We start from the raw sequence: 13,285 nt of genomic DNA on the forward strand, positions 1-13,285 counted from the left end.
TCATATTCTTCAATTTTCAAAATAAAGATGACCATTAACAAATACAGCTTATCTTTTTCCCAACCAGGCCTAAAGAGGAAGCAGTGGCAAGAATACTTGCTCCTCAGAAGCAAATACACCAAAATTATAATTAACAAAATCTTCAAGCCACCAAAACTTGAGGGAAGGAGGATGAACTCAAGCAAGAGAAATTACCAAATGGCAATCAAACAAGATCATAGGAGGGCTTTCAGGTTAATCAAAAGTAACTACTAGAATATGGTCTATGATCAGCATAAGCAGCCCCATTGCTTATACTGATAAGCACACCTCCAGAACTGCAGAATAAACTTTTAACTAAAAAAAATGACAACAGAGAACATCAAATTGTAAATATTATATTTCTCCCACTCACATACAATGTTGTATGAGACATTTACTACTTTTATATGTATCCATAGGATTAATACTCATATGGAGTATAACGTGGGAAAGTGCAGAACTACAGAAATAAGTCTATCTGAAAACAAAAGCACACACTTCTTAGGATTTAAAAATATTGCACGTAATAGGGTTGCACAGAAATTACTGGCTGTTCTTTACAAACAGAATGAGGTATTAGTCAAATTCTAGATGAAGATGAGTGCAAAGGAGAAACCACACACACAAAAAATACATGAATCCACAGTAAGACATACGGAGCCAACAATTAAGAAAGAAATGTGAAAAATATGTAAAGCAGCTATGATTCCAACATTAGAAAATCATTAGCCAGGGGCCAAACACCTAACAATCTCTTGGCAATATTTCGTAAGTTTTCAACTTTCTTTTAGCCTAAATGACTATGAGCAATACATAGTCATTTAGTCCAATTTGATCACAGAAAGGCATGGCTCTCGCATAAATATTAAGCCACGCCTTTCTGAAGCTCTCAGTGGGAATTTACCAAGGTGCTGCTGTCTACTGCTGAATGACACTTCATATAGTGTTCCACGTACATGTGGCAACCCACAGCAGCAATGCTGCAGGACCATGCAATTTAAGTTAGCCAAGGTTTCACTGCAAAAAATCATTTCAGTTCACACAATTTAAATCTATAATAGACTTACAAGTTTAACCTTTAAATATGTATCAGGCAAACTCATTCTTTTCTTGGTAATAAAACTGGCCACATTAATAAACTCAGGGGCAGGTGGAGAAAAAAGACCAGGCAGAATTAGATTTTTTTCAAGAACCTTTCTTAGTCGGGGAAATTAATAATTAGCTATTTCTCTACTAACTGAATGTTAATTTGTCAAAAACAATTTAAATATATTTAACAGCTATATCAAGTGAAATCATGCACTTGTCAAAATGGTTCACAGAAACTGTTTTGCATCATAGATACTGAAGAACAGTCAACAACCAATCAGGCGCAGTGAGAACAGGGAGAGGAGGTATTACTGTCCCGAACAGTCGGTGTACGTCGTGACCATGTTTCCCCTGCGCTGAGTGACAGTCCTGCAGTGCTTGCTGGATCCATGGAACCTGTTTTCAGTCTGTACTGTGTGCCGACTAGTGGTGTCAAAGCCACTAAAAGAAAACATTTTCTCCATGTCTTCAAACATGTCATCAAAGAGTCCACCTCCAAAAGAAAACTCCTGGAAATGATGCCTTTGTCTGCTAGAACCATCCTGGCGTGTCTGGAAGTGATTCTCAAAATGCTTTTTGGACTGAGTGTTTTGGTTTTGACCAAAAAAACCAAAGTCTTTGAATAGGTCATCAAAATTGAAGTTAAATGACTGCTCGAAAGGACTTCCACTACCTCTGGGTCCTTTACCATCAGTAAAAGCACTGTGTCCCAGGGTGTCATACTCTCTTCGCCTGTTAGCATCTGAGAGTGTTTCATATGCTGAAAAAAAATAAAAAATACTTTAGTAACTGACGGTAATCAAAATTACATTGTCCACACATCTTCAAATAATTCAATGCACTATCTTAGAGGATTTCATGTTGTAAGTAAAACCAACACATAAAAAAAATAAGAAGAAAGTGAAAATGAAAGTTACAAAAGGCAGGGACTTGGCCCTAATGGCTGCACAACACCAGCAGTCAGCACAATGCCCACCCTACTGAATATCTGGTACATACTCGTTAAGTGAGTGCTGCCACTACAAATACGCATGTGCAACAATCACAGAGATAGTCTTCCTACTGTTTGTGTAAAATCATGACTTGTGTTAAGGAATCGGATAGTCAATGATAATGAATTAAGAGGAATTTAGATTTTTCACTCTTCCTAGTTGAAGTAAATGTTTAACTCCAACCCCTAGTCAGTTAACCCTACCCACCATTAATTACTGAAGGCTCAAGAGATGCAATTTGGTTTAGAAATAGTCTGACGTCAAAATCTGTTTCATATTTTTCCTTAAAGCAAATGTAGCTTTATAGCGTAGATCAAGTGATGAAGGAAAAACAGGCATTTCAATCTATTTAAATTTTTCTACACTTAGTATTTTTATATTTAATCTCCTTATTTAACACTGTTTCATAAGTTAGTTTGTGTTTTTGAGTGCCAAGAATTCCTTTTCACATAGAAACAAGCAGTTTTACAATTAAAGAATAAATTTTTCAAAATGTTAAGATCTGTAGGCCATCCACTCAGGAATCAGTCATTTGTTTTAAGAAAATGGCCTCAAGAACCTCACTCAGGAAATGCAGCTCCCCTCTCGTCCCCACCTCCAGTCCTCAAACGCACGCAGGCAGGAGGCGTGCGCCCCCAGCTCCCAAGCACTACACTAGGTACCACCTGCAGGACCTCAGCGACAGCCGCCCGCTCACCTTCCGCAATCTCTCTGAATTTTGCTTCCGCGTCAGGGCTCTTGTTTTTGTCCGGGTGGTACTTCATGGCCAACTTGTGAAAGGCCTTCTTGATTTGGCGCTCCGATGCTGATTTTGGCAAACCTAAGATATCATAGTAACTTTTTGAAGCCAAAATTAACTCCGTTATCATTAAAATGCAGATTGCAAAGATGAAAACTGACTGGGGAGTAGCCATTTCTAATATCCTAAAAAGAGAAAAGAAAAAAATTTTTACCCATAGAGCTACTCGTAAGAAACCCAATGAACTTTTAGAATGCAAGGTACATGCCCCCATGTTACTTAACTTTATACGAGCTTTATTCCCCCTAAATTGGGTGTAACTTTCAAGAGCAAATATAATTCAACAAAACTGAGAAAAATTCTGCCTCTGCCTTTCCTCTTAGACTCTGGCCACATACAAAGAACGGACAAAAATTCTGCTTTTTTACCAGTTACTACTGAAGACTCTTCCTATGCAAGCACTGTAAAAAAGGATGGAAAGTCCAAATACTATTTTAAAGGATCTCAATCTTCAAGAATTCAAACTCTCCCGGAATTAAAACAGTAGTTTCACATCACCGGAAAAAGTACATTACAAGGTGAAGAGTTCAGTGTATCTAAATCAATAGCAATCTTCCCTCCCCAAGAAAGCAGCGCCTGCAGCCTGCATTTGCGTAAACAGGGAATCTCAACACCACACCCAGTAATTTCGACAACGCAGCAGCACAAGAGAACGAAATCATTTTCTAAACTCTAAGGTCCCAACTATTTAACAAAAAGCACAGGGAAACAAGTCGGGCAGAAAACTCACAAGGGATACAATGTAAGATTTCTGCCAAGTCTGCTGGAAACTTCTCAGTCGCCACTAAAACACGTCTCTAACCTTAGTGAAGATTTAACTTAAAATCCTTGCTCCTTCAGGCGTAATCCTGGGTAAGATCTGAAAGAAGAGAGCCTGCTCCGCGCGCTGTGCCCAGGAGTCCTTCACAACCACCTCTGATGACATAACCCGGCTGACGAAAGGCAGCAGGGTTTGGGGAAATGCCAGCCTTCCCCTCCTGCGACCTCTGCTGCGCCTAATTAGCAGGTGGATCACTTCTTTCCAGACTTAGTCACGGTCACGGGTCCCGGGGATCAAGTGCAAACTCCTGGTCTAAAAAACAGCCGCGGAGCGCGTGGATGCCGCCAGCCCTGCCGGTGGTTCCCAGGCAAAGGACCGGTCTCAGCCTGGCGGAGGCACCGTACTGGGGTAATAAAGGTTACTCCCCACTTTCCAGTCCAGTATCCCATACTTGTATAGAAGACCGCCCTGGGCGGTGCAGTGACTTCTCATTCCTAAGAAGGACCCGCCCGCCCGAGAGCAGCCTGAGCCCGGCTCCCCAGACCGAGTGGCCCCTGGGCTGGACAGTGCAGACTCCACCCAAAGGCACCCACAGACGCCTCGCCCGTCCGTCCCGGCGTCGCCGTCGGGGCTAACTGTGGCCCCGGGTCCCTTCCTGGGTACGAGGGGCTGTCCGACGCCCAAGAAGGTCAGCAGCACGACCCCAAACGGGTCACGCAGTACTCAGTGATTCCGCCGTCTCCTGCTCCTAATAACCTTCCTCGAGAACGCCGCACAGCCCTAAGTCCTTGGGCCACCGCGGGGGACTACAAGGCCAGAATGGCCGACCAAGATGCTCTCAACCCCACTCCCCGAGATCCCGGCCTCGTCCCTCACCCGCACCCTCCGGCTGTAGCTGTTAACGACCAGCTACGGACAGCCTCTCTAGCCCTGCCCCTGACCCTGGCCTCCATGGCTTCTAAGAGCCGGCGTGCGCCCCACGGTCGCTGGGACACCGACCTCGCCCGCCTCCAGCCACCGCTGCCGCCGCGTTCCCAGTCAGCCAGCTCCCACTGGCGAGCTGCCCCGCGGGCGCCTCTACCTCCACAGAAGACCTACACGAAACGCTTCCCTATTGGCTGCTGCATCCCCACGTGACGGTGGCGCCCTACGCGCACGTGGAAAACTGTTGTTGCGGGTCAGCCTATACGTCACTTCCTTCCCCAGCTCAACCTTTCCAAGAGCGAGCTGTCGGGATGCCCGCAGAAGCGGAAGTGACTCGGCCAGGGCAGCTACCCACGGGCGCAGGCGCGGTGGCGCCGTGGCCCAGCCCTGCGGCCCCGCCCCAGCAAGAAGGCCCACCTCCGTCCGTAGTTGGCCTGGGTCTCCCGGGCGCGCACCGGAGCGATGCCACGCTATTGCGCAGCTATTTGCTGCAAGAACCGCCGGGGACGTAACATTAAGGACCGGAAGTTGAGTTTTTACCCGTGAGTTGTCAGCCTGGTTTTTGGACGCGCTGTTAAGGCATTTAGGGCTGGGTTGGGGGTTTCTGTGGGCGCAGTACGTCCCTCCGGGAGTGGGGCGTGAAGGCTCGAGCTCCGCCTGCCTGGAAGTGACCCTACTGAGCCTGGTCGCCGGGCCTGCAGGCGAGGATGGGCCTGTTCAGGTGTGATAGTGCCCTTGAAAGCGTAAAGTCTGCGTGGCGCCCTGAGGTTTCCAGAGCGGTTCCCCGCCTCCCCTGACCTCATTGCATTGACATCACCCCTGCCAAATGGGAGGGTGCACTCAAGTTCATGTACACGCACCATGAGTTAGGTAGCAAGGAGGTTATTTAATTCCATCATCCCCCGAGGAGACGGAGGCTTTGCAGAAAGCAGGCAACTGATCCCGAAGGTGTGGCAGACCCACGGGAGAACCTGCCTGCTGCCCAGGGCTCTAGATCCTAGGCTTCGATCGTGCGGTGAACGAGCTGTTACTCCCAATACTAGTGCCACGAACTGTTCTGCAAAACCGCGGAAGTAGTACTCACTTTAATCAAGAGAACTGGAAAGCAGCAGTGTGTCCTAATTGACAGAGTCCAGAATTTTTAGGTGCAAATCCTGGCTCCGCTATTTTGTAGCTGAATGACCTGCAAATTAGTTAAGCTTGCTGTGCTTATGACCTCTCATCTGTAAAGGTATTGGAGGTGTTAATAGTAGTACCTAATGCACAATGAACGAGTAAAGAGATAAATTGGCACTCAGTATGTGCTTAAATCAGAGCATATTTACAATATTCTGTTTCCTTTTTGTTCCTGTATTTAAACATAATTCATTTAATTCTAACCTGTCTCTTAACTTTCTTTGATTTTTCACTACTTGTTTTGTGAAGCCTGTTTTACTTTATATCTGAAACTCCCTGCTCCCTAATGACAAAAGGTAAACCACATGGTTGGAATTAGGGGAATGTATAACCCTGCTTTCTGCATGAGAAACCTTATGTTGTTACTATTTTCAAAAAAATAGGAGATTATTATGTGTGTTCTTGTAAAAGCACTGAAAGAATAAGTTACTGTTAATTGTGTAATACAGTGTAACCCAAACCTACTCAGACTGGTAGGAAAAAGGTTTCTGTAAAATTCTGCCATTAGTCTGGTTTTGTCTCTAAAAACCATTGCAGTCTGTCAGAGCCAACTCTAAATCAAGGTCATTGTTAGTACATGTGTAAAGAGCTTTGTTGCTTTTATGTCTTTTCTATTTCATTTGTTTCATATCATAAAATATTTGAGCCTGTCCTTTGTTTAAGGACATGTTTTGTTCTTGGGTCAGTTTCTCTTTCAGAACTTGAATTTTAGAGTTCATTTGTAGTACTAGTATGAAGTACATTTCAATAGGACTTTGTAGTTTATACAGAGCTCCTTCCTAGATCTAGGCCTACACAACAAAATAAAAATAGAACATAATCCACAGAAAATATTAATAGATTTTATTCTTATTGGAATACATACATATTACTTGGAGAGACTCTGAGTTATGTTTTACCAGCCATTCTGCTCTGACAAGCTTTGGCTGCGCATCTTCCCTCTTAGTTGTCTTCCCCACAGAGGTGATGTGATATAATTGTTAAGAAGATGCTCTTATGAGTAGAGATGGTTGTTTTGCTTTTGCAGCACTTGATGCATAGAGTACCTATGTACACAGGCCTGGAACCTGACCAATTGTGAAAATACAGAAAAGTGTTCCCTTTCTAATTTCAGGTTTCCTCTGCATGATAAAGAAAGGCTTGAAAAATGGTTAAAGAATATGAAACGTGATTCGTGGATGCCCAGTAAATACCAGTTCCTATGTAGTGACCATTTTACTCCTGACTCTCTTGACATCAGATGGGGAATTCGATATTTGAAGCAAACTGCAATTCCAACAATATTTTCATTGCCTGAAGACAATCAGGTATTGGAGACGGGGCACAGGGGAGGGGGCACAGTGCTGAGCAGGGCGCTAGATTGTAGGGTAACAGGTCATCTGGTGGAAGGACTGAGGGAAGGCTAGCTGGGAAAACAGATATTTGAGAAAAAGGAAAACTAATTTATGCTTTTACTAAAAGTGTGCTGATTTTTTAAATCTTTAAGCTATTGTTAAAGCATAGCTTAAGAGGAACAAAAAGTAACATACATAAATCATTAAGTTATAAGGAAAAGATCGAAGATTTTTTTTACTGGTTTGTAGAATGATCTGAAATGTTTCCATTATATATTGATGATGCTTAATGCTTTTCAAAAACACTTTAAATTCTACTTGAGTTATATAGTTAGAACACTTTTGATTCAATAAATGTGCTTGGCCAATATACTTCTTAAAGTATTCAGCGCTGACTGAGAAGAGAATAAGCCTAATAAGGACATCTTTTTTAGAATGTGAAAATATTATTTTCTAGGAAAAAGACCCTTCCAAAAAAAACTGTCTGAAGAAAAAAACAGGTGATGAGAAAGAAGTGTGCCTGAAAGCCAAGGCACAAAAGTCATTTGTGTCAAAAGAGCCAGAGAAAAATACAGTGAACACAGCTGTCCTCCTTGAACAAGCCCAGCCACCCCCTTTCTCTGCCGTGGTCAGGCCACCAGCTCCAAAAACAGGGAGTATACAGAATAGCGTGGTAATTCTTACTCTAGTTAATCAAGATACTGGAAAACCTGAATCGACCTGGGAAACGCCTGTTAACCAAGACATAGGTATGGGTGGGTTTCACACGTCTTTTGAGAATCTAAATTCTACAGCTATTACTTTGACAGCCTCAAATTCGGAAGGTATTCAGCAGTCTTTGGAAACCCAAGAAGTGTTTGAAATAACTACCAGTCACCTTGCCAATCCAACCGTCACAAATAATTCCATAGAAATTAAGACAGCACAGGAGAATCCATTCTTACTCAGCACAATTACTCAAACAGTTGAAGAATTAAACACAAATGAGGACTCTGTTATTGCCATTTTTGTACCCACAGAGAATTACAAACCTACAATTAACTCTTTTATGCCTGCCCAGAAAGAAACCGTGGGCATGGAGGACATAGGCATTGATGATTCCTTATGTAAGGATGACTATGAGACAGAAGTTTTACAGATTGAACATTCTTACTGTAGACAAGATATAAATAAGGAGCATCTTTGGCAGAAAGTCTCGAAACTACATTCAAAGATAACTCTTCTTGAGCTACAAGAGCAACAGACTCTGGGGAGATTGAAATCTTTGGAAGCTCTCATAAGGCAGCTAAAACAGGAGAACTGGCTCTCTGAAGAAAATGTCAAGATTATAGAAAACCACTTCACAACATATGAAGTTACTATGATGTGAAAAGGTCTCAAAGCTATGTCTTTTATATAAGCACTTTGCCGCCAAACCAGATAATATGTAAAGTGAACTTTCCCCTGCATGAAGTTCTCATCTTAAAGCTGGGAGAGTTCTGTCATGTTGTGAACTGCATTCTGTTCTTGAAATACTCATTTTGGGGAAAAGCTACAGCATTGTTGGGCTGTAGATAAAAAGTTTTATTACTTGGCAATTTAAAATATAATGAATAAGTAATAGGATTTTGTCACAAAATGAGAGAACACAGATGTGGTAAAAAGGGCCCAGAATAAAAGGCTCAGGAGTAACCCTGGTTCTACCATTGGCATGTGACTAAAGCAAGTTACTTGTCGAGGTTAAGCCTCAGTCTGTTAATCTATAACATAAGAGCACTTTACTAGATCTTAAATTCAGTTTGTTTACAATTTCTTCCCTTTCTAGTCATATATTTTAATAGGACAACTGTTCTCTAATGTGTAGGTACATAATACTGAGTATTGGCTAGACTTTGATTTTATTAACTACTAGATTATCTGCAATATTTATTGAATTCTGTGTTTGACGTTTTGGCCAAAGTCATTCATAATAGCAAAGGAAAATACTTTTATAATTTTATTCCAGTTGAACTAAAATAAGGAACCACCCATTAGCCTAGTTCTTAGGAGAGGTACTTTACACTTAAAAGAATATGTATTTCAGTACTTTATGTGTGGCTGACCATCATAAAGATACATAGTCATTTAAGCTTCTTAACACTGTATATATAAAATTATAATTTATAAACCAAAAGTTTTAATGAGGTTAATTTTTTAAATATATTACTATATTTTAGAAAACATCCTTTGTATCTAATAGGTGTAGCTTTTTAAAATGTGTGCATGTGTCATTTTCAAATCCAGAATGATAGTAGAGTAATACTTAACACTATACATTCCCAGTTAAGTATATTTTATTAAAATTTATATTCAACAAATTATAGATGTGTAGTGATGACCTTCAACAGACATAGGAAAAAGAAGTGATGGTGATGTAAATAATACTGTGTATATCCATAGGAATTTAAGAAAAAATATACAAGCAGCCTTAGTGGTGACAACAGAAATGTGGAAAATAGATGATCCCTTAAAATCAAAGTTAATGTAATTAAATATGTTACTGTTTGTGGTATTGAGCAAGTTTCTATCAATCTGATTCTTAGTTTTCTTTTATATGAAAAATGCTATTTATCTTGAGGGATGGTTTTGACAAATCTGTAAGGTGACAGTTATGTTTTTAGTCCTGGAAAATCGGAAGAGCTCAGTAAATAGTAGTTGACTGCATAGCAAACAGTACACTAACTGTAACTGCATAGTGATTTTTTTGGGCTACATTTCACCTAGTTTTTTCAGGCCAATAAAGTTAATTGACATTATATGAATATAAGTTCGCTAATTACCAAAACTTGATTAGAGGTGTCCTTATTGGGTGACCATGTGGGGTGGTGGATAAACTTAATATTTTACATAAATTATGATAATTGGTAGGGTTAATATGTTATTTTTAAGTATTTCCATGTTGCATTTTGCTAATACTTTAAAATTAATATAGATGAAAATGGCCTTTATAAGTTATTAAAAGTGTTAACAACTAGTGAAAGTGTTAGTTTTTAATTGTATACCTTGTAATTATTGTCTCTTTGTTTAAAATTATTTAACTCATTTTATTTCTTTAAACTGAATAAATTATAAATATTTCAAAGTTTTTCTTGGTTTGTCTATGTTCAGTTTTGGATGTTCTCAGTTAACCTCTAAGTATTTTTGAGGGTTCTAGCCAGCTTTTTTACTTGGATTATTATAGGAGCGTCTTCACTAACTTTGCCTGTATTTTCAGCGCCTCTTTCATATCACTCTGCATACCGCTGGCGGCTCTTTACCTTAACTGTCAGTCTAACTATGTCACATACACACACCCCCACCGCTTAACTTCCTAGCTCGGACGTGGTGCTCTCTCCCTGGTGCCTACAAACGAGAGCCAAACCGGTTACCCTCCCATCTATGACCCTGGGTGGCTCTCTGCAGCCCGTGTTCTGGCCACCCTGACTCCTTAGTATTTCCCTCACATGCCAGATGGGCGTCTGTCTCATTGACTGCTTCTTTTATTGCCTATATTTAAGCAGTCCGTCAAAACTGAAAATACTGTGACTTTGATAGAATTTCATTCCTTTTATGCCAGTCAAAATTGTTTTCTTCTGCTCCTACTGTAACAGCATTTACCTTATACATTCTTTATATCCTGTCTGTGGCTATCTCTGACTAGGTTGCAAGCTTTTTTAAAGTAAAGTTTTCATTAATGACTTTTGTTTCCTTGGCATTGTAATATTTACTCAATCAATATTTGGATGAATAGTTTGAATTTGCCACCTTAGAATTCTTGGTTCTTGTGACTTAAAATCAAGAACCTCCTTACATAGATTTTCATAGACTCTTTTAAACATTCCATGTTTGCAGCAGACAGAAAAATGTGCCAGTTAATCTGCTGTGCCACCTATTGATTTTTGCTGTGGAAGGCTGCCCCAACCCACCCTGTGTATTTCCTTCTTCCTGCCTTAGATGATTCCAAAAGAAAGGAAGTCCAAGAAGGCTGTATACATTTATGCCCCTGTGTCAGGGAGAAAGTTGTAAGTCAACTTTACACAGATTTGACCACTGTAAATAATACATGGCGTTGATATAAACATTGAGCAGAACTTCCCTAGAATAAAAAGCCATGGATTGAGAGTTGGAATATTCACATGCAGGGGAATTCTTCTAACTAAATTAAACAGCTCTGCCAACTAATTTGGTGTTCAAATATTTTTTAAATTTTTTAGATCATGTTATGTAACGTTGTGGGCAGAGTAAGAGTCCTGATTCACAGCTGTTGGGAGAAAAGCTACAGAGGAAAAAAAGGGGGTGAGATGTACCTGTGTGAGAGAAATTCCTTCAAGGAAGGGTTTTTGTTTCATTTTTCATCTTGACTTCCCATCAAACCCTCTGACCTCTTAGGTACTCTATCTCCAGAGGACCTTTCCTTCATCTCTCCTTTGTCACCTTGTTCCCACGGTTGGTGGTAGGCCTTTGTCACCACCAGTATTTGCAACCCTTTGAATGATGTCAGGGGCAAGCACATCTTGTGATTCCCACCTGTTCTACAGCAGGCATTGAAACAACTCATACTGCAGCCAACCGTTTTTCCACCATCCATCACCTGTGCAAGTGGGTTGTGTTCTCCAAACACGGCCACAAAACCCATCTCCTCCCAAATTCTCTCCTCTAGTGGGACCCTGCCACTCAGTCCCTTATCACATTTGCCTGTGTTTCTGAATCTGGAGGGTTGAGTGCCTGCTTTGACCAGTAAGACATAGTGCAGGTGACACTGTCAGTTCCAGACTCAGCCCTCAACTGGCCAGGCAGCTTCCGCTTCCTCTTTGGAATGACCCCTCTTAGAATGCCAGGTGCCCGTAAGATGGCTGATTACCCTGTGGCCCCGCTGGGGAAGCCAAGATACATGGAGAGGCTCAGAGAACAAGGCCTCAGCCATGTGAGTGAAGAAGCCAGCAAGTAACCCAATGTTCACAGAACCCCAAAGACTCAGGAACTGAAGTCAGAGATACCTGTGGGGTTGAAACAGGGGTCTGAAGACATGCCAAAAAAAAAAAAAAAGCAAATTGATTAAAGTTTATTAAGAAATAATAGGAACTAGAGAGTATTATGCTAAGTGAAATAAGCCAGGTGGTAGAAGACAAATACCATATGATTTCAATCTATAAGTGGAACCTAATCAACAAAACAAGCAAGCAAAATAGAACCAGAGGCATGGAAATAAAGAACAAACTGACAGTGACCAGAGGAGAGAGACAGTGTAGAGCCATAACGGAATAAAGAAGGAGAAGGGTCAAGGAACATGTACAAAGGACCCATGGACAATGACAACGTGGGGGGTGGGGAGTGAATGTAGGAGACAGGTGGGCAGGGCACAGGAGAGCAATGGGGAAAATGGGGACAACTAATTGAACAATGATAAAAATTTTTTTTAAATAGCCCTTAAAATGAAATAAAAATAAAATGGTACCCCCCCTCCAAAAAAAGAAGTAGTAGCCATCCCACACAACTTGGCAGGTATCCCATTCCTTAACCTGGCAAAAGATGGGCACTTTAGTTTCTAGAGAGGACAAAGGGTCTAGAAAAGATGAAGCCCTGGCAGAGACACCACACTAAAGAGAGGTATTAAGTGAACATTTATAAGCTCATTAGTAAGTCCTACCCACTCCTACCCCAGCCTGTGTCACAGACGCACTTACCAGAACATGTAACCAAGCTTCTACCCTTCAATGTGTTCTTGGGAATTTGACAAAGCTCAAGAGAAAAGAACAAGATTGCCCATCGGGAGTCCCCATTGGGTCCAGCTAAGTCACTCTGCCGCAGTGACAGCCCTCACTGTGTCTCAAAATCACTTGGGAAACTTAAAAATTACCCTTACCCGGGTTCCACTCCCAGGTCTGGCGCATCTGTATTTTAAAAAATTTCCCCGATGATTTTCATGCACAGCCAAAGTATTGCTCCACAGTGAAGCCGTGGACAAGGTTTGCCCCCAAGCACAAAGCTTCCCATCACCGTTTACGTGTACTGCCCACTGGCAGTCAGTAGACAGTTGGGAAAGCAGTTAACAGGAAGGATACCAAAGTCAGAGGAAAAACGGCAATTTGGAGAAAACATTATGTCAGCAGAGGAAAACTTAGGGGAAACAACCCAACTATGTAATTAATGTGCTTACCCAGGCAAGATACATTGGTTGCATCCCTGAAAACAA

The 13,285-nt window shown here is 41.4% G+C and overlaps 2 protein-coding genes across 5 annotated transcripts; one reads left to right on the forward strand and one right to left on the reverse strand.

The window, feature by feature from the left end:
• Positions 1 to 361: 361 nt before the first annotated feature.
• On the reverse strand, positions 362 to 5,299 carry DNAJB9 (DnaJ heat shock protein family (Hsp40) member B9). Of its 4 annotated transcripts, none has more exons than XM_037156019.2 (3): positions 5,126 to 5,299; positions 2,800 to 3,026; positions 362 to 1,870 (listed from the first exon to the last, which is right to left on the reverse strand). In XM_037156019.2, the coding sequence occupies exons 2-3, from the start codon at positions 3,014 to 3,016 to the stop codon at positions 1,419 to 1,421; spliced, it is 669 nt and encodes a 222-aa protein (XP_037011914.1). In that variant the 5' UTR covers positions 3,017 to 3,026; positions 5,126 to 5,299; the 3' UTR covers positions 362 to 1,418. The 4 variants fall into 4 exon arrangements, with proteins under 4 accessions (XP_037011914.1, XP_037011913.1, XP_037011916.1 ...); XM_037156018.2 differs by lacking the exon at positions 5,126 to 5,299 and adding an exon at positions 4,661 to 4,765; XM_037156021.2 differs by lacking the exon at positions 5,126 to 5,299 and adding an exon at positions 3,704 to 4,063.
• Positions 4,923 to 10,144, forward strand: THAP5 (THAP domain containing 5). Its single transcript, XM_037156022.2, has 3 exons — positions 4,923 to 5,127; positions 6,876 to 7,068; positions 7,553 to 10,144. The coding sequence occupies exons 1-3, from the start codon at positions 5,048 to 5,050 to the stop codon at positions 8,462 to 8,464; spliced, it is 1,185 nt and encodes a 394-aa protein (XP_037011917.2). The 5' UTR covers positions 4,923 to 5,047; the 3' UTR covers positions 8,465 to 10,144.
• The last annotated feature ends 3,141 nt before the right edge of the window (positions 10,145 to 13,285 follow it).

Source organism: Artibeus jamaicensis, unplaced genomic scaffold (assembly GCF_021234435.1).
Source record: "Artibeus jamaicensis isolate MK-2021 breed Jamaican fruit bat unplaced genomic scaffold, CSHL_Jam_final contig_1016, whole genome shotgun sequence".
Taxonomy (NCBI): Eukaryota; Metazoa; Chordata; class Mammalia; order Chiroptera; family Phyllostomidae; genus Artibeus; species Artibeus jamaicensis.